General features: G+C 48.5%; 1 protein-coding gene across 6 annotated transcripts in view; it reads left to right on the top strand.

The window, feature by feature from the left end:
• Positions 1-26,134, top strand: part of TRMT1L (tRNA methyltransferase 1L) — a 358,814-nt gene that overhangs the window by 248,924 nt on the left and 83,756 nt on the right. For all 6 annotated transcript variants that reach the window (XM_077459512.1, XM_077459511.1, XM_077459507.1 and 3 more), the window contains 2 exons: positions 22,373-22,451; positions 23,793-23,953. In XM_077459512.1, the coding sequence (XP_077315638.1) occupies positions 22,373-22,451; positions 23,793-23,953 (240 nt within the window). The remainder of the gene's footprint in view (positions 1-22,372; positions 22,452-23,792; positions 23,954-26,134) is intronic.

Genomic DNA, 26,134 nt, shown 5'->3' with positions numbered 1-26,134 from the left:
CGATAGATTTAAAAGATGCATACCTGCATATTCCCATCGCAGAGGCCCACCAGCGTTTCCTCAGACTGGCAGTAAGAACCTCGGTAGGGGTGCTACACCTACAGTTCAAAGCACTTCCCTTTGGGCTATCCTCTTCCCCCCGGATCTTCACCAAAGTAATGGCAGAAGTTCTGGCTTATCTGCGTCTCAGGGGAATCTCAGTGATCGCGTATCTCGACGATCTTCTCCTGTTTGCCCCTTCTCCGACACAGTTGACTCGAGATTTACAGACAACAAGAGACCTGTTAGTAAACTTGGGTTGGCTTCTGAACCTGGAGAAGTCCAACTTAGATCCTTCCCAGAGGGTCACCTTCCTGGGATATGTGTTGGACTCAACAGTACAGAAAGTCTTCCTCCCTTCAGAAAAAATTCAAAAGGTAGACAAGGCACTGTTGTTTCTCCAGGGCAGCCACCAGATCTCAGTAAGGAGGGTCATGTCGGCATTGGGTTTGCTGACGTCCACGCTCCCGGCGGTCCAGTGGGCGGGATTACATTACCGTCCCCTGCAATTATTTATGCTGAAGGTTTGGGATCACAGCCAGGGGTCCCTGGATTCTTTGGTGTCGGTTCCGGACCAGGTAAAGAGGTCCCTCTGGTGGTGGAGAAAGGGAGCAAATTTGTCCCAGGGCCTAGAGTGGGTTTTACCAATATCCAGGGTGGTCACAACCGATGCAAGCAGCTCAGGTTGGGGTGCACACCTAGACTCCCGCCTGATACAGGGTACCTGGGAGAGGAGGGAGTCGAAGAGATCCTCGAATTGGAGGGAGCTGAGGGCAGTAGATCTGGCTCTCAGGACCTTTCAGAGAGAACTCAGGGGGCATCACGTAAAAGTCAGGTCAGACAATTCCTCAGTGGTAGCCTACATCAACAGACGGGGGCACCAGGAGCGAATCCTTATGGGCCCTAACAAAAGCCATCCTCGGGTGGGCCGAAGCAAATGTCCTGTCCCTGTCAGCAGTCCACTTGAAGGGGGAGCAAAATCAGGTGGCAGATTTCCTCAGCAGGAGAACATTGAGAGAAGGCAACTGGGTTCTCAAACAGGAGGTTTTCGAAATGATCACCCAGAGGTGGGGGATTCCTTCGATAGACCTCTTTGCCTCGAGGGAAAACGCGAAAGTAGCCAGCTTCTTTTCTATAAACAAGCGGGACGGGGCGTTGGCGGTGGACGCACTAGCACAGAATTGGGATTTCTCCAGGTGCTATGCTTTTCCCCCTCCCGTACTGATTCCGGCAGTGTTAAGGAAGTTTCAGGTGGAGAACACTATCCTTATTCTAATCGCACCTCACTGGCCCAGGAGGCCGTGGTTCTCCATTCTGAAGGGCCTGTCTGTAGAACCCCCCTGGATTCTCCCAGTCCAGGAGGATCTTCTTTCTCAGGGTCCAATCTGCTGTCCTCAGGTAGAGCGGTGGAACCTTGCAGCTTGGCTTCTGAGGAAGAACTGTTGAAGGGCAAGGGCTTCTCTGATCGCTTAGTAGCCACGCTCCTAAACTGCAGGAAAAAGGAAACCAGGACCATTTACTTAAAAGTATGGAAGCGGTTCAATAGCTGGTGCTCAGAGAGCTCCTTCAATGTGCACAGCTCTGTAGCCGTTCTAGAGTTCCTACAGGCTGGGGCAGATAAAGGTTTAGCCCTTGGAACTCTGAAGGGTCAGGTATCCGCTTTAAGCGTGTTTCTAGAAAGGCAGCTAGCTTCAGACCCTTGGATAATGAGATTCTTCAAAGCCCTAAGTAGGCAGAGACCTGTTTCAAAGTCCCCCTTCCCAGTTTGGGATCTTTCTTTAGTTTTACAATTTCTCACAGGAGAACCTTTTGAGCCATTGGAATGTTGCTCATTAAAACTGATCACTCTCAAAACTGTGTTTTTGGTGGCGATCACTACAGCAAGGAGAGTGAGTGAACTCGAAGCCCTTTCTGTTAGGGCACCTTTTTTTCAGGTTTTTCCGGACCGTTTGGTTTTTAAAACGGATCCGGCATTTTTGCCTAAGGCAGCCTCTAGTTTTCATAGAGCCCAGGAGATTGTGCTACCTACTTTCTGTTCAAATCCAGTAAGAGAACAGGAACACATCTTTCATAGATTGGATGTTAGAAGATGTGTCCTTCATTATTTAGATTGTACAAGTCAGTTCAGGAAGTCTGATTCACTTTTTGTGTTGTTTTCAGGGGCTAGGAAGGGTTCCAGAGCCTCTAGAGGTACGATAGCCAGATGGTTAAGGTTAGCCATTGGGCAGGCTTATGTGGCAGGGGGGTTAGAACCCCCAGTTGGGATTAGAGCACACTCAACCAGGGCAGTGGCAACTTCTCAGGCAGAGTGGGCTGGTGCATCTCCTGAACAGATCTGTAGAGCTGCAACATGGTCCAGTTTTGCTACGTTCGTGAAACACTATAGACTGGATCTCCTGTCAGCCAAAGACCAGGCCTTTGGTCGTAAAGTGCTGCAAGCAGTGGTCCCACCCTAAGGTAATGTGCTCGCTTATCCTCTCTAAGGTGGCTGTCCTGAAAGACGAACTTGGGAAAAACTGAGTTACGTACCGGTAACATCCTTTTCCGGGAGTCTTTCAGGACAGCCCCGGTTCCCACCCAGGTTTTTGGAGATCGTCGGGAACTCGTCACACGAGACCGTCAGGTAAGATGGAAAGTTTGTTTGTTTGACGTGTTCTTGTGTCTCCCCAGTTGGCCGGAGGTACTCTGGAAGAACTGAGGAGCAGAGGGAGGACGAGGCTTAAATCTTGAAATTGAAGGCGGTGTTTCCTGAGAGGGGAGGAGCCAGGGTCTCTCTAAGGTGGCTGTCCTGAAAGACTCCCGGAAAAGGATGTTACCGGTACGTAACTCCGTTTTTTTCCCCCGCAAATCGAGATTTCTTTTGGCGTTATTTGATCACCTTTTTTAAATTTTTTTACATTTTTTTTTTATTTTTTACTAGTGTTGGCGATCAGTTATTTTTAGTGGGACTGCGCCATTGCAGCAGACAATTTGGACATTAAGTGACACTTTTTGGGGACCAGTGACAGGGAATACAGTGATCCGTGCTAAAGAAATGCACTGTCACGGTATAAATTACACTGGTAGGGAAGGGGCTAACACCAGGGGCAATCAAAGGGTTAAGTTTGTCCCTGAGAGGTGCTTACTAACACCTGTGGGGGGACGGATACATGGTGGAAAAGAGAGATCCATGATTCAGCTTGGCTGAAACATAAGATCTCTCTTTTGCTCCTTGACAGATCAGCAGTTTGCCTTGTTTACATAGCTCTGTCTCTCCACTGAACGATCGGCAGGTCGTGGTGGCCACAGAGTGAGCAGCGCTCCGGCGGCACAAAATCACCTACAGGTAGGTGGAAAACTGATTTTCCCAGAAACTACAAGTCAGATTTTGGCCATTCCCTGTAACAAAAATGTAAATTTTGTTGAGGTATTCCCAAAGGGAAAACATGTCTTAACCACCTCCCACTCAAGGACGTCATGATGTCCAGGACTTTGAGTGGAGATATTTAAATGATCCCTGCAGCTACAGGCATCTTTCAGATATCTTTTTTTCAGCAGGCGATTCCCTGCAAAGTAAAAGCCAACATAGCGGCTGCTAACAGACGTTCACCACCCTCCCCCAACCTTCCGCTGCCTTTTGGCATTTCTCCCAGCTCGCCCCCGTGCAGTCATAAAGCTAGAGTATGAATCTGTTGGGGGTGGTTTACCATAGAGCTGGCTGGGGACCAGTTGGTCCCCAGGGAGGTCTATAATCCTTAGATGCTGAAAGTGACGTCATAACGTCACTTCCGGCGCTGGTAGATGTAAACTTTGCCGTTTTTTTTGTTTTGTTTTTTGCTGGAAAGCTTGAGATTGTCTTGTTTTTTTGTTTTGTTTTTTATCTCCAGTTTTCCAGCATAGAGAAGACATCTGGGGACTTGTAGACCCCAGATCTCTCCATAAAGAGTACCTGTCATTTCCTATTACAAGGGATGTTCACTTTCCTTGTAATAGGAATAGAAAAAGATACATTTTTTTTTTGTTCTGTTGTTTTTTTTTTCGGGGGGGGGGGGTGTATTGAGCACTCTTTAAAGGTTCATTAAACACAAAATTAAAAAAAATATTTTGCAGCTTACCAATCATTCAGTGTTGTTGCTGCATTGGTTATCTTTTCTTTATTGGCTTTCCCCCCTTTTTATCACCTGGTGATTTGCAAGGGGGGTAAAAAACTCCCCCTCCCCCACTGTCTTCTGGGTAAAGCTCTGATTCAAACTTGGGCCCCGCTGTGACTGGAGGCCCCTGTTCTGATGTATCCGAGGATGCCGACCAGGACCGTTCAGACAGGAAAAGGCGTTTGTAGGAGCACTTATTACTAGTGATGCACCGAAATTTCGGCCGCCGAAACATATCAATTCATATCATAGCAATTTGCCGAAAGAGAAAAACGGCCGATAATGGAGCCGAAAATGGGGCGTGGCCTGGGTGGGGGGCGGGGCTCCGCCCCCCGCCCCTGGTGACGCCCATCATAGCGCAGGAGAGCCACCTCCGCCGCCTTTTTGATAACAGCGCCGGGAACATCACAGCTTTCATTTCAATTGCTGTGTGTTCCCGGCCGTGCGCCGTCACACGCAGCCCCTCCCCCTTGTCCGGGCACTTAGATAGACAGATCATCCGCAGGATTGGACGGATGATCTGTCTATCAAAGTGCCCGGACAAGGGGGAGGGGCTGCGTGTGACGGCGCACGGCCGGGAACACACAGCAATTGAAATGAAAGCTGTGATGTTCCCGGCGCTGTTATCAAACAGGCGGCGGAGGCGGCTCTCTTCCCTGCACACAGTGCACAGGCTGGCTGCAAAATGGCACACTGGCTGCAATGGGGACACACTGGCTGCAATGGGGACACACTGGCTGCAATGGGGACACACTGGCTGCAATGGGGCACACTGGCTGCAATGCGGGATGCCTCCTGTACCACGTCCTCTGTCTCTGACCATCTCCTGTACCATGTCCCCAGTCTGACCATCTTCGGTACCACGTCCCCAGTCTGACCATCTTCGGTACCACGTCCCCAGTCTCTGACCATCTCCTGTACCACGTCCCCAGTCCCTGACCATCTCCTGTACCGTGTCCCCAGTCTCTGACCATCTCCTGTACCGTGTCCCCAGTCTCTGACCATCTCCTGTACCGTGTCCCCAGTCTCTGACCATCTCCTGTACCGTGTCCCCAGTCTCTGACCATCTCCTGTACCGTGTCCCCAGTCTCTGACCATCTCCTGTACCGTGTCCCCAGTCTCTGACCATTTCCTGTACCGTGTCCCCAGTCTCTGACCATCTCCTGTACCGTGTCCCCAGTCTCTGACCACCTCCTGTATCGTGTCCCCAGTCTCTGACCACCTCCTGTACCATGCATGCAGTCTCTGACCACCTCCTGTACCATGCATGCAGTCTCTGACCACCTCCTGTACCATGCATGCAGTCTCTGACCACCTCCTGTACCATGCATGCAGTCTCTGACCACCTCCTGTACCATGCATGCAGTCTCTGACCACCACCTGTACCATGCATGCAGTCTCTGACCACCTCCTGTACCATGTCCCCAGTCTCTGACCACCTCCTGTACCATGTCCCCAGTCTCTGACCACCTCCTGTACCATGTCCCCAGTCTCTGACCACCTCCTGTACCATGTCCCCAGTCTCTGACCACCTCCTGTACCATGTCCCCAGTCTCTGACCACCTCCTGTACCATGTCCCCAGTCTCTGACCACCTCCTGTACCATGTCCCCAGTCTCTGACCACCTCCTGTACCATGTCCCCAGTCTCTGACCACCTCCTGTACCATGTCCCCAGTCTCTGACCACCTCCTGTACCATGTCCCCAGTCTCTGACCACCTCCTGTACCATGTCCCCAGTCTCTGACCACCTCCTGTACCATGTCCCCAGTCTCTGACCACCTCCTGTACCATGTCCCCAGTCTCTGACCACCTCCTGTACCATGTCCCCAGTCTCTGACCACCTCCTGTACCATGTCCCCAGTCTCTGACCACCTCCTGTACCATGTCCCCAGTCTGACCACCTCCTGTACCATGTCCCCAGTCTCTGACCACCTCCTGTACCATGTCCCCAGTCTCTGACCATCTCCTGTACCATGTCCCCAGTCTGTGACCATCTCCTGTACCATGTCCCCAGTCTCTGACCACCTCCTGTACCATGTCCCCAGTCTCTGACCACCTCCTGTACCATGTCCCCAGTCTCTGACCACCTCCTGTACCATGTCCCCAGTCTCTGACCACCTCCTGTACCATGTCCCCAGTCTCTGACCACCTCCTGTGCCATGTCCCCAGTCTCTGACCACCTCCTGTATAAAAATATTTTTTAAAAACAGTCATTTTCGGTATCGGTGCTGTTTCGGTTTGGTTTTCGGCCTAGTGTATTTTTCATTTTCGGTATCGGTTTCGGCACCAAAAAACCCATTCGGTGCATCCCTACTTATTACAGCAGTGCGGATACCCTAAAAATGGGGGATACGGCGGGAGCATCTGCAGAGGTGTCGGTCCCTTTCGGGTCCCACAAGCTAGCCCGCACGCCTAAGGTGTTTCCTTACCTAACTTATTTTGATAAGTTTATTTACAAGGAATTCTGAAAGCCCCAGCGGGCCTTTTCAGACCCGAAACGCATGGCGGTGCATTACCCCTTTGAGGAGAGTTTCCTGAAGAAATTTACCTCTCCTGCAATTGTTGACCACCCGGTATCCAGGTTAAATAAGGTATCCACGATTCTGGTGGAAGGGACTCCTGTTTCAGGGACCCTGCTGACAGAAAGGCCAAGGCAGTTGCTCGGTCCATGTTTACCGTGGTGGGGTCAGCATTGCGGGCCACTGTTAGCCATGGCCCTGGTATCACAGACGCTGACAGAATGGGCTAAATTGTTGCACTGTGAATTGGTGAAGCAACGGGCTTCCACGATCTGCGTGAAGCTAGCAGAGCAGTTGGTGCAGGGCCTTAAGTATGTCTGTGATGCGGCCTTAGATACGGCCCCCTTGCTCTCTAGAGCCTCAGTATCAGCAGTAGTGCTACGTCTGATTTGGCTGAAATGTTGGTCTGCGGACCGGGCATCTAAGAAAGTACTGGTGGACTTGCCCTTCCATTGAGAGAGGCTATTTGGAGCCTCGCTGGATGACATTATTAAGAATGTTACTGGGGGTAAGAGTATGTTGCTCCCACAGTCCAGAAAAGGTAAGGAGCCATGCTGTAGACAAGGGCCCTTCTTTTCCGATCAAAAGCAGATTTTTCGTCTGCCCGGGTCGGCAGGTAAGCATTCCCAGTCCAACAAGGTGCCTGCTGAGGGACAAAAGCATTCCTGGTTTCTCAAGCCAAACAAGCCTGCGAACAAATCTGTTACCGCATGAAGGTTTGCCTTTGGGAGTTTGCAGCTTGGTGGACCACCCTGCCTTCCGACCAGTGGGTCTGCGAACTGGTTTGCTCAGGGTACAAGATTGTTTGTTTCTTTCTTGTCCGCCAAACAGCTTTTTTTTACCCCCTCCAAACTTCATCTTCAGGCCGTTCTTCCCGGAGCCTGACAGACACGCCTCCACTGTCATGTCACTTTAACCACTTGAGATCCGCGCTATAGCCAAATGACGGCTACAGCGCGGATCTCCTTTTCCGGGACTACGTCTATTGACGTAGTCCCGTGTACGAGCGGCCTGCGTGCCCCCGAGGGGCGCGCGCGGCGCGCTCTGTGATCGGCGAGTCCATGAGACTCGCCTGATCACCGATCCGTGCAAGGGGTCGATCCCGACCCCTTATCACGTGATCAGCTGTCAGCCAATGACAGCTGATCAGGTGATATAACGGAGCTGGTAATCGGCTAGTATTCCTCCTCGCGCTGACAGCGCGAGGAGAAAAAAAAAGCCGATCACCGGCGGCCGTGATCGGGACATCAATGCAAGCGCCCCCTGCCAGTGCCCACCTGCCCCCTGCAGTGCCACCCTAATAAAAAGTGCCCCCCGTCAGTGCCACCCAGCAGTGCCCATAGTGCCACCCAGCAGTGCCCACAGTGCCACCCACAGTGCCCACAATCTGCCTCAAAGGTGCTGCACCCCAGTGCCGCCCATCAGTGCCCAGAAGTGCCGCCCATCAGTGCCCAGCAGTGCCACCTATCAGTGCCACCTATCAGTGCCCATCAGTCCCACCTATCAGTGCCTATCCGTGCCACCCATCCGTGCCACCCATCCGTGCCACCCATCCGTGCCATCTTATCTGTGCCCATCTTTGGCCATCAGTGCCGCCTTATCTGTGCCCATCAGTGCCGCCTTATCTGTGCCCATCGGTGCCGCCTTATCTGTGCCTATTAGTGCCGCCTTAACTATGCCTATCAGTGCCCACCAGTGCAGCCCATCAGTGCCCACCAATGCAGCCTATCAGTGCCGCCTAATCAGCGCACTTCAATAAAGGAGAAAAATGACCCGTTTGCAAAATTTTATAACAAACTATTAAAACATGATTTATTTATTTTTATTTTTTTGCATCTTTTTTTGTTTGTTTAGCAAAAAATAAAACTCCGAGCTGTAACTAAATACCACCAAAAGAAAGCTCTATTTGTGGGAAAAAAATGATAAAAATTTCATTTGGGTACAGTGTTGTATGCCCGCGCAATTGTCATTCAAAGTGCATCAGCGCTGAAAGCTGAAAATTGGTCTGGGACTGAGGGGGGTTTAAGTGCCCAGTAAGCAAGTGGTTAATATCATTACTGTTTATCAGATGGACCTTATCTTCTTAATACATTGAGCAGTTGGCGTTGTTTGAGTTGGTATTTTAGCAACTCGGACACTGTCTTGGTTGTCTCCGGGATGAGTTTTTGATTATGATCTACTGTCAGAAAGATTCAGGCCTTGGTGTGGCTAGTATTCCGCCCCCAGTCGTCGGGTGAGACATTTGGGATGCTTGGGCGTTTCTAGGGGCTGCGGCGTGGTTGTATTTCCTGAAGAAGCTGTAAAAGCAAAACTAGTCGAAATACTTCACCGCTTTTATTAGCCATTGATTTTGTATACGTGTTTTATGATTAAATGAAATTTCTAATACATATTGAAAGATTTTTTATACTGTTGTTTATTTTACTGTCTATATATATATATATATATATTTTTTTTTTTTGTGTGTAGTGCGATAGTCCGCTTGCTCTCCCCCTTTTTTTGATGTTCCTCTGGCTGGGAACCAGAGTGATCATCCTCTATTCTTCATCATCTTCCGTCGGGAGGCCCTGTTCGGGACAGTACAGGACCTGCTGCTATGTGGGGTGATAGAACCTGTACCGACACCGGAAAGGTTTCAGGGTTTCTACTCCAATCTGTTTGTAGTCCCAAAGAAGGAAGAACTCCGTCCGGCCCTGGACCTCAAGGCCCTCAACCGCTTTGTGAAAGTACAAGGGTTCAGGATGTAATCAGTTTGCCACGTGTGACTCTATAGTCACAAGGGCTGCTCAAGTGTGATAGGGAGGAAATGCTCCGCACAGAAACTCACTGAAATCTGAGCATGTGCAGAGTTGCCACTTCAGCTGCAAAATCCCTAGCTGAATTGGGGACATGAACAGAAGTTAAGGAGATAGAAGGCAGCAGGATCAACCAGGTTTTTTGCAGAATACAGAAAACAAATCTCAGAGTGACTGGGGGAGTATTAACAGCATGTAATACGGCGTTTAGCCCACATTCACATTGGGCTGATTTGGCATGCGATTTGAACCGTCCGAGTCGGTGCGATGTAACTTGGCAGAACCGCACCAATTCAACAAAATAGTTTATGTATTGCTTTCTCTTATTTTTACCGACCGACACAGCTCCTCTCTTAGCCATTGGGTTGTTACGCCACCTTTAGGAGAATACTGGGCATTACATGTTATGTAAAACACAGAACTATCCAGTTCCGCCCAAGGGGCAGTCCCTTAGGTAACAACCCCACAGCCTGCCATGCAGTCATCAGTTTTATTTTACCTAGTGAAGGAGAAGAACCTAGGAAACCTGACGGGCCCATCGGTCCGTCTTTATTTTCTGCAGAAGCTTGGCTTTTTGCGCAAGTTGATAGATCCTGTGATCTGCTATAAACAGCCAGCTGGGTGACAGGCTGGATACCCTTATCCTTGTAGTCTCCCCAGCCTGGCCATCGAGCGTGTGCAGGTCGCAGCTCCACGCTAGACCGGCCACGACAAAACCTCAGCTCCAGAGGTGGTCAGTGAGCTTTTATGCTCCGGGGCACACATGACCGGGGTACTGATGTCTGCGTCACAGTATGCTGAGACCAGCAGCCACCCTGTACTGATCAGAGAGTGGATCTGTAATGGAATGTCTCCCAGCTCTTCAGGACTGTTAAGTACAGCTCTCCCTGCCTCGGTGGCACTGAGCACCTGGGAGGTCGATTCGGGGGTCCCTCACCTCCCTCTCTTCTCTCCTTCTCTTATCTCCCTGTCTTCCCTCCCCTCTCTGCAGGGGATGCTGCATATGGCTGCTGAGCGGTGTGTGTGTCTGGGCAGGGGCTCTCTGGGGGGGGGGGCTCTCACCTGTGGGGGGCTGCGCTGGCTGGCTGTGTCCTGAGTCCTTTTTCTCATGTCCCTGGAGGTGCCTGTGTCCCTTGCAGTGCTGATCACCGCCATTTGTTCAGCTCTGTCCCTCGTGGTTTCAGCATCAGTGGCCATCTTAGGTGTGGGCAAGGGAAAGCATGCTCTCCTGGGCTTCAGCGGCCATTTTCGCTGTGCTTTGTCCTTATACTGGATGTCGGCTGCCATTTTTTAGAAGCCTGAACATGTTTTTTCAGCTTTCTCTAGCGGAAGCATGTATCCCTGTGCTCTGGCGGCCATTTTCCCACTGTTTTATGTCCTTATACTGGATGCTGGTGGCCATTTCCTTTTAGCCTGAGCACATTGCAGAGCGGTTTCAGACCCATTAGCTGCAGCTTCCACTGACACAGAGGGGATTCCTCTGTACCTGGGAGCCAACAGAGACCACAGGCACTACCTGCTGGATAGCTGAGAACCTTTCAGGGTGGCGAGTACTGCGGGAAAGAGCCCCTCAGACAGCAGCAGTAGAGAGGATGTCACTGTCCTAAGTCCCCTTTGGGCGGCAGACAGGGTAGGGTCAGCATGGCTTCAGAAACTGGTGTTTCTTCCCCCAGAAATCCAGGCAATTGCAACTGGTTCTACTGCGGAATGCACAGTGCTTTTGGACACCTTGTCGACGGTCCTCAATTAGTTTGTTGCCAAGACGGAGGCGTGCGTGGGCGCAAAGTTGCTAAAAAGCAGCCTCTGCCCCGCCCGTCCTCTGGGGAGAGCTCTGATGCAGACTCGGGCCCTGCTGAGGTTGATGACCCCTGCTCTGTCATTTCAGATGACGCTGACCAGGACCGTTCGGATAGTGAGGATGAGTCCCCGTCCGGGTCTGTGCATGACAAAGCGCTTGTTGGAGCACTTATCACAGCTGTGCGTGATGCCCTGAAGATTCAGGAGCCAGCAGATCCCTCTGCTGATGTAGCGGGGTCCCTTTTGGGTCCTGTAAGCCAGCTCGTTCACCTAAGGTGTTCCCGTATCTGACTTATTTTGACAAGTTCATTTACAAGGAATGGGGTCGCCCGCAACAAACCTTTTCGGTCCCCAAATACATGGTGGTGTGTTACCCTTTTGAGGAGAGCCTTTTCAAAAAGTGGCCGTAGGCAAGGGCCCTCATTTTCCGCTCACAAACTGCTTTTTCGTCCGCCCAGAGCTTCGGCAAAACGCCCCCAGCCCGACAGGACGACCACAGAAGGACAGAAACGTCCCTGGAACATCAAGCCTAACAAGCCTGCGAACAAGTGCTACCGCATGGAGGTTTGCCCCCACCCATGACTCGGGTGGGGGGGTCGCCTTCGGGAGTTTGCAGCCCGGTGGTCCTCTCGACTGTCCAACCAATGGATCTGCGATCTGATTTCCTACGGCTACAAGATAGAGTTCCTCTCTTGCCCGCAAAATAGAGTCTTCTCTTCCAGCATACCCATTCTTGGGGGGCAGTAAGGGACCTGCTGAATCGCGGGGTGATTGTACCTGTTCCGAAGTCGGAACGTTTCCAGGGGTTCTACTCAAATCTGTTTGTAGTTCCCAAGAAGGAAGGGGTACGTCCAATCTTGGCTCTAAAAGCCCTCAACCACTTTGTGAAAGTGCAGAGGTTCAGAATGGAATCAGATTGCTCAGTAGTAGCTACACTTCATCAAGGGGACTCCCTAGTGTCCTTGGACATCTAGGATGTGTACCTGAACATACCCATATGCCTTCGGCATCAACATTTTCTGGGGTTTGCAGTCAGGGAAGCCCACTACCAGTTTGTGGCTCTCCCTTTTGGTTTGACATCAGCCCCCCAAGTCTTTTTCCAAGGTATTGGCTCCAGTTTCGGCATTGTTGCAGGATCGCGATCATGGGAAAGCTAGACGATCTCCTGAGAGCATCTTCCGCCTCAGAGTTAGAAGAGGATGTGGCGATCACCATGCAGACCCTGCAAGAATTTGGGTGGCTGTTGAACCTAAAAAAAGTCGATGGTATAGCCGACTCAGCGTTTGGAGTACCTAGGCTTGCTGCTGGACTCCAGAGAAGCAAGAGTGTTTGTTTCTCCATTCAGACAAGCTGCAGACTCTCAATGCCGCGGTGAAACTGCTGATGAACTGCAAGTGGTGGTCACTTCGCTTTTGCATGCAAGTCTTGGGTCTCGTGGCCTCCTTCGAGGCAGTACCATATGCCCATTTCTACACCAGAGTTCTACAGAAGGAGATTTTGACGAAGTGGGACAAATCTCCCTTGTCCCTGGATCGTCAGATCCAGGTGAGCCAATTGGTCAGATTCCCTGATCTGGTGGCTGAGATCCCTGGTACTTCAGTCCGGGAAGTCGTTCCTACCTCTGAAATGGACAGTGATCACAACGGACGCCAGCCTATCCGGCTGGGGTGGAGTGATGGTGGGTTCAGTCGGCTCAGGGCCTCTGGTCGACGGAGGAATCCAAGTTGCCGATCAATCTGTTCGAACTAAGAGCGATCAGGCTATGTCTCTCCACATGGTCGATGAGGCTGCAAGGGCGTCCGATCAGGATCTAGTCAGACAACGCTACGGCAGTGGCATACGTCACTCACCAAGGAGGAACAAGAAGCTCAGCCACCTCACGGGAGGTTGCTCACATACATCAGTGGGCAGAGCGACATGTACCGGCCCTGTCGACCATTTACATCCCGAGAGTGTAGAAATGGCAGGCAGACTACCTAAGTCGCTAGATGCTGGACCCAGGAGAATGGCGTTGCATCCGGAGGTATTCAGGCTACTGTGTCTGTGATGGGGCACACCAGATGTGGATCTTCTGGCCTCCTGTCTCAATCGGAAGGTGCCAAGGTTCGTGTCCAGGACAAGAGATCCATGGGCAGACGCGTCAGACACCCTGGTGGCTCTGTAGGATCAGTACCAGCTGACCTACGCCTTTCCTCCACTAAAACTGTTACCACATCTGGTTCACAGAGTGGAAGTCGAGGGGATCCCAGTAATTCTGGTTGCCCCAGATTGGCCTCAGCATCCTTGGTACGCAGACCTAGTGCGCCTGGTGGCAGACGCCCCATGGCGACTGCTGTTGCGAGAGGACCTTCTGTCTGAAGGTCCGATTCTCCATCCTGCTTTAACGGCATGGCTATTGAGAGCCAGGTGTCGAGAAACCGGGGTCTGTTGGACTCTGTGATCCCAACTATGCTGAGAGCACAGAAATCTTCTCTGAAGTTATATCATCGTACTTGGAAGGCCTTCATGTGTGAGGAGAAAGGATGGCACCCGCGCTCCTTTTCTATATCCAGGAACCTGCTGTTTCTTCAGCAAGGGGTGGACCATAAATTGGCGTTGAGCACCAATAAAGGACAAATATCAGCCTTGGCTGTCTTTTTTCAACGACCTTTGGTGTCTGAGTACTTTTGTTCAGGGGGTGTGACATGTAGTCCCTCTGGTGCGTCCACCATTACCCCCGTGGGATCTGAACCTTGTAATATCAGGGAAATTCCCTTGTTGACTCTTTCCCAGAAAGTGGTCTTTCTAGTGGCCATCACATCGGCCAGGAGGGTTTCGGAACTGGTGGCTTTGTTCTGCAAGTCGCCCTCTCTGGTGATCCACAAGAATAAGGCCGCGTACACACGCGCGGACTGTTCGCCCAACTTTGTCCATCAAACAGTTTCGGCAAACAGTCCGCTCAAACTTAGCATGGACGGACATGGCCACACACGACGGACGAACAGTTTGCTGAAACCGTGCGCGATGACGTGAACGGCACGTACGACGGGACGAAAAATACGACGTCCTATACACTGCATTATAGCTTTCGGCGTGAAAATCCTTTCTGAGCATGCGCGCAACTTTGTTTGACGAACAAGCCTACACACGGGCGGACTGTTCGCTCAAACAAGGTTTCAGCGGACAGTTTTTCGGAAATTCCGAAAAACCTTGTCCGTCCAACTGTCCGCTGAAACTGTCCGCTGAAAGCCCACACACGAGCGGACTGTCCGCCCAAACACTGTTCAGCGGACAAAGTTGGGCGAACAGTCCGCCCGTGTGTACGCGGCCTAAGGTGGTTTTGCGTTCGCAACCGTCCTTTCTGCCGAAGGTGGTCTCGACGTTTCACATAAATGAGGACATTGTGTTACCCTCCTTGTGTCCTAAGCTGAGACATCCCAAGGAAGTTGCCCTTCACGCTCTGGACGTGGTTCGGGCTCTAAAAGTGTATTTGTCTGCCATGGCTCCCTTTCGGAAGTCGGATTCACTGTTTGTTTCGGTGGCTGGTCCAAAGAAAGGCATGGCGGTCTCGTCGGCCACCATTTCCAGGTGGATCAGACAGATTGTAGTACAAGCCTACGCCTTGAAGGGGCAGTGCCCCCCTTTCCGGTGACGGCCCATTCCACAAGGGCAATCGGAACATCTTGGGCCTTCCGACACCAAGCGTCTGACGCTCAAGTGTGTAAAGCGGTGACCTGATCGTCTGTCCACACGTTTACCACAAAGTTTTTCAGGCGGCTGTATAGTTGCAATTGTGTATGCAATAATTCCCTTTTTCCTGTACGTTATACTGCTTGTTGACGTACTGATGACTGCATGGTAGGCTGTGGGGTTGTTACCTAAGGGGCACTGCCCCTTGGCCGGAACTGGAAAGTTCTTTGTTTTACATAACATGTAATACCTAGTATTCTCCTAAAGGTGGCGTAACAACCCAATGGCTAAGAGAGGAGCTGTGTCAGTTGGTGAATTGCAGAGAAAATGATTTTACTGGGAGTACAAAAAATCCTATTTTTGGTGACTTCAGGGGCGATTTGAATACAAAACAAATCGCCTCTGAAGTCAGGCTGCATTGCCGGTTTGAAATCATGCAAGTTCAGCTGAACTCGCACAATTTCTGACCCACATTCAGTGTGAACACAGGCTAATTTAGTGTTTTTTTTTTTTTTTTATGATGTGGTGTAGTGACACTTTAACCACTTCAGCTCCGGACCAATAAACACCTTAAGGACCAGAGGTCTTTTTCCAATTTCGCACTGTGCTGCTTTAACTGGCAATTGCGCGGTCATGCAATATTGCAAACGAAATTTGCGTCCTTTTCTTCCCACAAATAGAGCTTTCTTTTGATGGTATTTGATTGCCTCTGCGATTTTTTTTTTTTTTTGCGATATAAATGGGAAAAGAGCGAAAATTTTGAAAAAAAAAGATATTTTCTTCTTTTTGTTATAAGAAAAATCGAATAAACTAAATTTTAGTCATACATTGAGGGCAAAATTTATTCAGCCACATGTCTTTAGTAAAGAAAATGTCAATAAGCGTATATTTTTTGGTTTGCGCAAAAGTTATAGCGTCTACAAACTAGAGTACATTTTCTGGAATTTACACAGCTTTTAATTTATGACTGCCTATCTCATTTCTTGAGGTGCTAAAATGGCAGGGCAGTACAAACCCCCCCCCTAAATGACCCCATTTTGGAAAGTAGACACCCCAAGGAAATTGCTGATGGGTATGTTGAGCCCATTGAATATTTATTTTTTTTGTCCTAAGGGATTGAATAATGACAAAAAAAAAAATTTTTTTACAAAAAGTTGTCACTAAATGATATATTGCTCACACATGCCATGGTTATATGTGGAATTGCACCCCAAAATATATTCCGCTACTTCTCCCGAGTATGGGGATACCACATGTGTGGGACTTTTTGGGAGTCTAGTCGCGCACGGCACCCCGAAAACCAATCACCACCTTCAGGATTTTTTAAGGGTGCAAATTTTTGATTTAACTCCTCACTACCTATCACAGTTTCGAAGGCCATAAAATGCCAAGATGGCACAAAACCCCCCAAAATGACCCCATTTTGGAAAGTAGACACCCCAAGCTATTTGCTGAGGGCCATGTTGAGACCATTGAATATTTTATATTTTGCCACAAGTTGCGGGAATATTACAAACTTTTTTTTTTTGCACAAAGTTGTCACTAAATGATATATTGCTCACACATGCTATGGGCATATGTGAAATGACACCCCAAAATACATTCTGCTGCTTCTCCTGAGTACGGGGATACCACATGTGTGGGACTTTTTGGGAGCCTAGCCGCGTACGGGACCCCGAAATCCAAGCACCACCTTCAGGATTTCTAAGGGCATACATTTTTTATTTTACTCCTCACTACCTATCACAGTTTTGAAGGCCATAAAATGCCAAGATGGCACAAAACCCCCCCAAATGACCCCATTTTGGAAAGTAGACACCCCAAGCTATTTGCTGAGGGCCATGTTGAGACCATTGAATATTTTTTTTTTTTGTCCCAAGGGATTGAATAATGACAAAAAATAAAAATTTTTTTTTTTTTTTACAAAAAGTTGTCACTAAATGATATATTGCTCACACATGCCATGGTTATATGTGGAATTGCACCCCAAAATATATTCCGCTACTTCTCTCGAGTATGGAGATACCACATGTGTGGGACTTTTTGGGAGCCTAGCCACGTACGGGACCCCGAAAACCAAGCACTGCCTTCCGGATTTAAATATAAAATGCTACCAAAAAAACTGTTAGCGATCGCAGGGATCAGGCCTGACTCTGCAATCGCTGCAGTTATGTGTTTAGTGTTTTGTAAGTGACAGTGATCGATCGATACTGCACTTGGGTGGGCTGGGCAGAGGGGCAAAACGCAGGTGCTAGCAGGTATCTGGGCTGATCCCGCTAACAATGCATTTTTTTGGAACCCTAAACTGCTGGGGATGCTAGTATAGATCTGATCAGATATTGATCTGTTCAGATTCTATACCACTACGGGAGGTGTATGCTTTGCGCGTGGGTGTTAGCGGTACTGGCACTAACCTAGCGCTGCCTGGGGCGACGCAGACCCTGACCCTAAAACCTAATTGATATCACCCGCCAGGTGATCAGGGGGTTAAACCTTTATTGGGTAATAAATGGTGGGTGCCCTGATGCTATAAAAAGCAAACTAACCAGAGTCACCCGTAACACTTATACTGTGATCAGTGGTGAAAGGGTTAACTAGGGGCAATCAGGGGGTTTAAATTTTTATTAGGTAGTATATGGGGGTCCCTGGCGATATATAAAAACCTGACGGGAACCTAAATAACTAACTGGCTAACCAGCGTCACCAGTGACACTTATACTGTGATCGCTGGTGAAAGGGTTAACTAGGGGCAATCAGGGGGTTAAAACCATTATTGGGTAGTATATCGGGGTACCTAGCGCTATAAAAACCTGGCGGTGAACCTAAAAAAATAACTAGCTACCTAGCGACAGTAGCGACACTGATGCAGCGATCAGAAAAATTATCGCTTAGTGACACTGGCAAAAGGGGGTGAAAGGGTTAACTAGGGGCAATCAGGATGTTAAAACCATTATTGGGTAGTATATCGGGGTACCTAGCGCTATAAAAACCTGGCGGTGAACCTAAAAAAATAACGCTACCTAGCGACAGTAGCGACACTGATGCAGCAATCAGAAAAATGATCGCTTAGTGACACTGGCAAAAGGGGGTGAAAGGGTTAACTAGGGGCAATCAGGATGTTAAAACCATTATTGGGTAGTATATCGGGGTACCTAGCGCTATAAAAACCTGGCGGTGAACCTAAATAAATAACTAGCTACCTAGCGACACTAATGCAGCGATCAGAAAAATGATCGCTTAGTGACAGTGGCAAAAGGGGGTGAAAGGGTTAACTAGGGGCAATCAGGATGTTAAAACCATTATTGGGTAGTATATCGGGGTACCTAGCGCTATAAAAACCTGGCGGTGAACCTAAAAAAATACCTAGCGACACTGATGCAGCGATCAGAAAAATTATCGCTTAGTGACACTGGCAAAAGGGGGTGAAAGGGTTAACTCTAGGGGCAATCAGGGGGTTAAATCTTTATTGGGGGGTGATAGGGGGCTACCTTGGACCTAACACTAACTGCCCTGACAGTTTTTACTTTTACAACTGACACTGAATGCATTGATCAGTAAAGAAATGATCAATGCAATCAGTGACACTGTGACTGGGGGGGGGGAGGGGGCTGGGGGGAACGGGGGGCGATCGGGGGGGGGGGGGGTTTGTGTACCTATGTGTCAGTGTAGTGTTTTGGTGCACTTACTTTGTGTCTTCTCCTCGTAGTCCGGTCAAAAAGACCGCCCCGAGGAGAATGACATCACTTCCTCCTTCCTGTGTAAACAATACACAGTGGGAGGAAGTTCGTCATTGGCCAGGAGCGATTGAGAGGGGGTGGCCAGAAACCAACGGCCATCCCCTCATCACAGATCGCTACCGGAGGGAAACGGACCGCCGTAGCCAGCGGGGGGGGGGGGGGGGTCCGATCGGACCCCCCACCCGCTGGAAGGCAGGCACGTACATCTACGTGCTTGTGCCTGCCTGTGCCATTCTGATGACGTAGAATGGCAATACGGCGGTCCTTAAGTGGTTAAACAATTTATGTAAATTAACTCCAGTTCCAGAATCTCTTCTCTAGACCAGTTGAGTGTATTAGCACTTTGTAGGCAGCTGGACAGGAATCAGATCTTGAACAGAAATTGAAGCCATTAAAAGGTAAATAATTTGGGTGACATTTTCAGAAACCCCACCTGCATAATATAACATAATATTATAGCTTTACATATACAATGGGGATGGAACATATTCAGACCCCCTTACATTTTTCACCCTTTGTTCTATTGCAGCCATTTGCTAAAATCATTTAAGTTCATTTTTTTCCTAATTAATGTACACACAGCACCCCATATTGACAGAAAAACACAGAATTGTTGACATTTTTGCAGATTTATAAAAAAAAAGAAAAACTGAAATATCACATGGTCCTAAGTATTCAGACCCTTTGCTCAGTATTTAGTAGGGGGACCCTTTTGATCTAATACAGCCAAGAGTTTTTTTGGGAAAGATGCAAAATGTTTTTCAGACCTGGATTTGGGGATCCTCTGCCATTCCTCCTTGCAGATCCTCTCCAGTTCTGTCAGGTTGGATGGTAAACGTTGGTCTCTCCAGAGATGCTCAATTGGGTTTAAGTCAGGGCTCTGGCTGGGCCATTCAAGAACAGTCACAGAGTTGTTGTGAAGCCACTCCATTATTTTAGCTGTGTGCTTGGGGTCATTGTCTTGTTGGAAGGTAAACTTTCGGCCCAGTCTGAGGTCCTGAGCACTCTAGAGAAGGTTTTTGTTCAGGATTTCCCTGTACTTGGCTGCATTCATCTTTTCCTCGATTGCAAGCAATCGTCCTGTCCCTGCAGCTGAAAAACAACCCCACAGCATGATGCTGCCACCACCATGCTTCACTGTTGGGACTGTATTGGACAGGTGATGAGCAGTGTCTGGTTTTCTCCACACATACCGCTTAGAATTGAGGCCAAAAAGTTCTGTCTTGCTCTCATCAGACCAAAGAATCTTATTTCTCACCATCTCGGAGTCCCGCGGGTGTTTTTTTTTTTAACAAACTCCATGCAGGCTTTCATGTGTCTTGCACTGAGGAGAGGTTTCCGTCGGGCCACTCTGCCATAAATCCCCGACTGGTGGAGGGCTGCAGTGATGGTTGACTTTCTACAACTTTCCCCCATCTCCTGACTGCATCTCTGGAGCTCAGCCACAGTGATATTTGGGTTCTTTTTTACCTCTCTCATTAAGGCTCTTTCCCCCCCCCCCCCATAGCTCAGTTTGGCCGGACGGCCAGCTCTAGGAAGGGTTCTGGTCATCCCAAACGTCTTCCATTTAAGGATTATGGAGGCCACTGTGCTCTTAGGAACCTTAAGGCCCCTTTCACACTGAGGCGGTTTTCAGGCGCTACAGCGCTAAAAATAGCTCCTGAAAAAAACGCCCGCTTTCACTCCAGTGTTCTCCACACTGTAGTGGTGTGCTAGCAGGATGGTGAAAAGTGTCCTGCTAGCCACATTTTTGGAGCGGTGAAGGAGCGGTGTATTCACCCCTCCTAAACCACTCCTACCCATTGAAATCAATGGGGCAGCGTAGCTACACTGCCGGCAAAGCGTCGCTTTGCGGGTGGTTTTAACCCTTTTTCGGTCGCTAGTGGGGGTTAAAACCTCCCCGTTAGGGGCCGCACACCGCCACTAAAAATAGCGGCGCTTTACCGCCGACGCCCGCTCCACCCCAGTGTGAAAGGGGCCCAAGTGCAGCAGAATTTTTTTTGTAACCTTGGCCAGATCTATGCCTTGCCACAGTTCTGTCTATGAGCTCTTCAGGCAGTTTCTTTGACCTCATGATTCTCATTTGCTCTGAAGTGCACTGTGAGCTGTAAGGTCTTATATAGACAGGTGTGTGGCTTTCCTAATCAAGTCCAATCAGTATAATCAAACACAGCTGGACTCATTTGAAGGTGTAGAACCATCTCAAGGATGATCAGAAGAAATGGACAGCACCTGAGTTAAATATGAGTGCCACAGCAAAGGGTCTGAATACTTATAACCATGTGATTTTTCAGTTTTTATTTTTTAATAAATCTGCAAAAATGTCAACAATTCTGTGTTTGTTTTTCTGTCAATATGGGGTGCTATGTGTATATTAAATGAGGAAAAACAATGAACTTAAATGATTTTAGCAAATGACTGCAATATAACAAAGAGTGAAAAATGTAATACTTTCTGTCCCCACTGTATATACTGTACTGTGTATAAATGCTGATCAGCCATAACATTCTAAAACATATTAGACCCCTTTCACACTACACCGCCCATTGCGTCGGCGGTAAAACGCCGCTATTTTTAGCAGCGTTTTACCGGCGGATTTGCGGCGCATTTTGCCCGCTAGCAGGACGCTTTTACCCCCTGCTAGCGGCCGGCCACAATAGTGGCATTTTGCCCGCGGTATTACAGTGCTGCCTCATTGATTTCAATGGGGAGCAGCGGTGGAGGAGTGGTAAACACACCGCTCCTTCACCGCTCCAAAGAAGCTGCTGGCAGGACTTTTTTCTGATGTCCTGCCAACGCACCGCTCTTTCACACTACACACAATGGTGCAGCTTCTTTAGGGCGGATTGCAGGCGCTATTTCTAATGCTATAGCGCCTGCAAAACGCCCTGGTGTGAAAGGGGTGTAACAGCGCACACATTCAAGAATGACATTTCCTGCAGGTTAGTTAAAAACACCTGAACGTATTAAAAAAATACAGGGCTTTGGTCACACTATATAGTTATATAGTGCTAAGCCCACTTACTGTGTCAAAGTACCCCGAATTAGTGGGTCCTACCCTAGTAATAGAATGAAAGATCCTGCGTCTCAACCATGGGAGCCAAACTCCTCTATGTGGGAGAACTGAAGGGATTCCTCCTATGCACTGGTGGCCACTAAATAAGAGGTAATAAAGAGGGAGAGGGGTGTTCCAGCCCAAAAAAAAAATGGTCAGGGTCTATTACTATATACAAAAAACATATTTGGGGGGCACACCCTAATGCATTTAAATTCGAGATGATGCTGCTATAAGACCAACAAACAGTACAAAACACATTACAGCACACACATTCAAGAATTACATTTCCTGCAGGCTAGTTAAAAACACCTGAACATATTCAAACAATATGGGGGTTTGGTCACACTATACAGTTATATAGTGCTAAGCACACTTACTGCGTCAAAGTGCCCCGAATTATGAGCCATAACATTATGACCTCTACAGGTAAAGTGAATAACACTGATTATCTTGTTACAATTATATCTGAAAGTGGGTGGGATATATTGGGCAACAAGTGAACATGTTGTAGAGTATTACGGTATATTAACTTGATGTGTTCTATGGTTACTATACATTAGGAAAAAGTAACGTAAAATGCACAAACAAAACTGTTTAGAATATTAACAATGTTGTTTTCTTTTAAAGAAAATCCATATAAACAGCTGCCGTGTGATTGCCATGAAAGTATGCCTGGAAGATCAGCGGCCTTGCTTGGGCCGATGTGGTAAGTACTGTTTTGTACTGCCTGTGATATGTTCTACTGTCACAATGCAAATTTGCTTGTTTGCTAAATGTCCAGATTTGTGTATTTTACAAAAATGCTTGTTAATTCACAACATACAAATGGGATGGGAACACAAAATATCAAGAGTATTGCAGATAGAACTGTGCTCGCATATTGTGTAAAAAAAAAAAAAAAAGTATCTACAATTTTATTATGTCAAACCTTTGTTTGCATTCAACTAGATGTTCCATCAAGAGCAGCTCATTAATAAACTCACAAACGAATATTTTTTAGTAACTGCACTATATGGGCAGTGTTCATCAAACAGTCCTTGAAGCGGTAATTGTATTAAGCATTTGTATTCTGTATGGCCAGCATTAGACAAATATTCAGCTCAAAACCACCTGTTCCTTCAGATTGCTATCAATTACATTTTGGCTAGACTTGATGTTTTGAACAAGATAAAGAAAATGTTTATAGCCATACATATATGATCATAATTCTGGCCCCATTCAAACATCTTGACAGTCCTAAGGATCAGGCCTTCTGGGACTTCCATAAATAACAAGCTTCTGCATTAGACACGGTTTTATTATATATTTTTCTCATATAATTTCAGGAATGGCACTGATGAAGACCCTGATGTGGTGCTGATGGCACTGAAGGGGCACTCTTATGTGGCACTGTGTAGGCACTGATGTGGCTCTGAATACAGTTTGTGAGGAGAGAGCTGAACTGGGCATGATACCGGTTTGTTGACAAAGTGATCACTTGATAAAGGGCTGCTGGGGCTGGCCCTTTAAGCCAGACCAGTGATTTGCTGGGTCCCGCAGGCCCAGCCATCACGATGGACACTTTCGGGGGAGCGCAGGAAGCAGGAGGTCGTCAAAATGCTGTAGCCGTTATTCGCTATGGCGCGGTCGGAAACTGGTTAAGGAATGTGTTACTTCACTGCTTGCCCAGGACAAACCTTTAAATTTGTTATAGTCAATTATAATTATTCTATATCTAGTCTATCCATGTGTTAGCTGTGAAAAATAAGGATGGGTTGAACGTTAGTGGATCACAAGACTAGCGGTATATGAAAATCATTGTAACCAAAACCTTAAGAGTACCCAGGAGTTGTGTATACAGTAAGTGAGTAAGTGCATGGAAATCATTCATATCATTTGACAGTTTGCTCTTACCTGGCATGAATGATTTTAAATGGTGACTTCATTATCAGTTGTAGTCATACTTAGAATGTTCTTGTTTGCACAGTAAAAACACTTGGCTAATAATCCATTACCAGAATATACACATTGTAGATTTATACGCAGTCTGTGTTCTTGTTTTTCTCAGGTCTGGCTCCCTGTTTAACACAGGCTTTCTGAGAAGAATGCTGTACGAAGCAACATCCCGAGGCATTCTGGAGATCCATGCACTGCTGAAGAACCTCATATGTGAATCTGAATGCACAACTGTCAAACAGTTTTCTGTTCAACCCACTCAGTACAGTCAAGGTGCAGTTTTAAATTTTGTTAACATTTTCTGCATTTTTGGATCCTAAAATGTGAATGATCTTCAATGTAGCCAGGGCCGGCCCTACCATGGGTCCCTGCGGGTCCATTGGACCCAGGCAGCATTTTGAAAGGGCCAGAAAATTGAACCACGGCCACCTCTCCTCTTCCATTTATTCAGCAAATTGACGACCAAGGTTTTTTCCAGCAGTTTTGTGTGTCATGATGACAACTGCCCCCGGGTCGGTCTGTCTGCCCCTGCGCTAACCTAGCCCACCCCTATACTGCCCTTGCCTGTCCATATACTGCCCTAGCTCACCCTTATACTGCCCCATCCTGCCCCTTGGAATTTAATATATTGGTATGTAATATAGTTCTGCATACAGGCAAGGTGCTGTTGCATGGAAATCTGACTTCCTGTTAAGAAATATTTTAGTTTTAATTATCATGGTATAAAATAATGGATGTGAGGGCCTTTTGGTGGGCGTGTTTTCTTTTGGGGGGGGGGCAGCATTTCATTCTTAGACCCAAGCAGCACAATGTCTTGGGCCAGCCCTAAATGAAAGAACAACTAAAAAATGATTAGTTTGTAAAACCCCCATATAGCAAAGGCCTCTAATCAGTTTTACATTTTAGAACAGCATTTCCCCCAGGGCAGCCACCATGAGAGACCCCGACTCCTCTCTTCGACAGGAAACACTGTGACAGCCATCTTTAAAATTCCAGCTCCCTCTGCCGGCCCTTCAGTTATTAGTGTTTCCTCCGACAGGAGACACTGCAAGGGACCGTGGCCAGATAGCCGGGGAGGCTGAGGTAGTTAGTGGCCAGCGGTGGGTGGCTTACCTGACCGCAGCCTTTAATATGCCACCCCATCTTTTCCCGAGCATGGCAGATGATTCGGGGGGCCTGCTGGCAGGTCCACAGTGATGGAGTAAGGTTAACCACTTGCCGACCGCCTAACGCCGATGTACGTCATCAGAATGGCACGGGCAGGCATAAGCACGTAGATGTACGTGATTTGCCTCCCGCGGGTCGGGGGCCCGATCGGGCCCCCGCCCGGTGCCTGCGGCGGTCGGTTTTCGTTCGGGAGCGATCCCGGACGAGGGGACGGCCATTCATTCATGGCCACCCCCTCGCGATCGCTCCCGACGAATGGAAATCCCCGGTGACATCACTTCCTCTCCTGTAATGTAAACACAGGAGAGGAAGTGATGTATTCTCTCCTCCGTGTCGGTATTTTTCGTTCCGACACGGAGGAGAGCGGATCAGTGAGTTGCACCAACACATCCCACACACAGTAGAACATGCCAGGCACACTCACACCCCCCCTTTACCCCCCGATCACCCCCCCAATTACCCCTGCCCCCCAGTCACAGTGACACCAATGTCATTTTTTTTTTTTTTTTTTTTTTTTTTGCATTGGTGTCATTTGTGACTGTAATAACTGTTAGGGCAGTTAGGGTTAGCCCCCTTTAGTTCTAATGTACCCCCCTAACCCCCCCAATAAAGGTTTAACCCCGTGATCACCCCCCGTCGCCAGTGTCACTAAGGCTGGGTTCACATTGCAGCGGTTTATGAGAACGAATGTGATTCGCACCGCACTGCAGTGCAAATCACATCCGATCTCTGTGCGATTCGAGTTCAGCCATTCGCCGCACCCGCCGCACCCGCCACACCCGCCGCACCCGCCGCAAATTCGCACGGGACCCTTTTTTTGGCCCGCAGCAGAATCGGATCGCATGGGTGTTCACACCATGCGATCCGAGTTTGCAGATCGCACTGCGATATGCGAACTGATCTGGGGGTGTCAGTAACATTTCACTGACACTCCCAGCAGTTCGCATAGGGCAGTGTGAACTGCCGCCGGGAGGCATGCGATGCGGGAACCCGCCGCGGATTCGCGGCGTTTCCGCATCGCTCCAGTGTGAACCCAGCCTAATAAGCGATCATTTTTCTGATCGCCGTATTAGTGTCACAGGTGACGCTAGTTAGGCAGGTAGGTATTTAGGTTCGCCGCAGCTTTTTATAGCGCTAGGGACCCCCATATACTACCGCATAAAGCCCCCTGATTGCCCCCTAGTTAACCCTTTCACCAGTGATCACCATATAACTGTTACAGGTGACGCTGGTTGGTTAGTTATTTTTTTATAGTTTCAGGGCACCCGCCATTTATTACCTAATAAA

The sequence above is a fragment of the Lithobates pipiens genome, unplaced genomic scaffold (genome assembly GCF_037356315.1).
Source record: "Lithobates pipiens isolate NorthernLeopardFrog02 unplaced genomic scaffold, aLitPip1_a1.2 Scaffold_28, whole genome shotgun sequence".
NCBI lineage: Eukaryota > Metazoa > Chordata > Amphibia > Anura > Ranidae > Lithobates > Lithobates pipiens.
The sequence above is the reverse complement of the archived record's forward strand: the minus strand, read 5'-3'. Positions and strand labels throughout refer to the sequence as shown.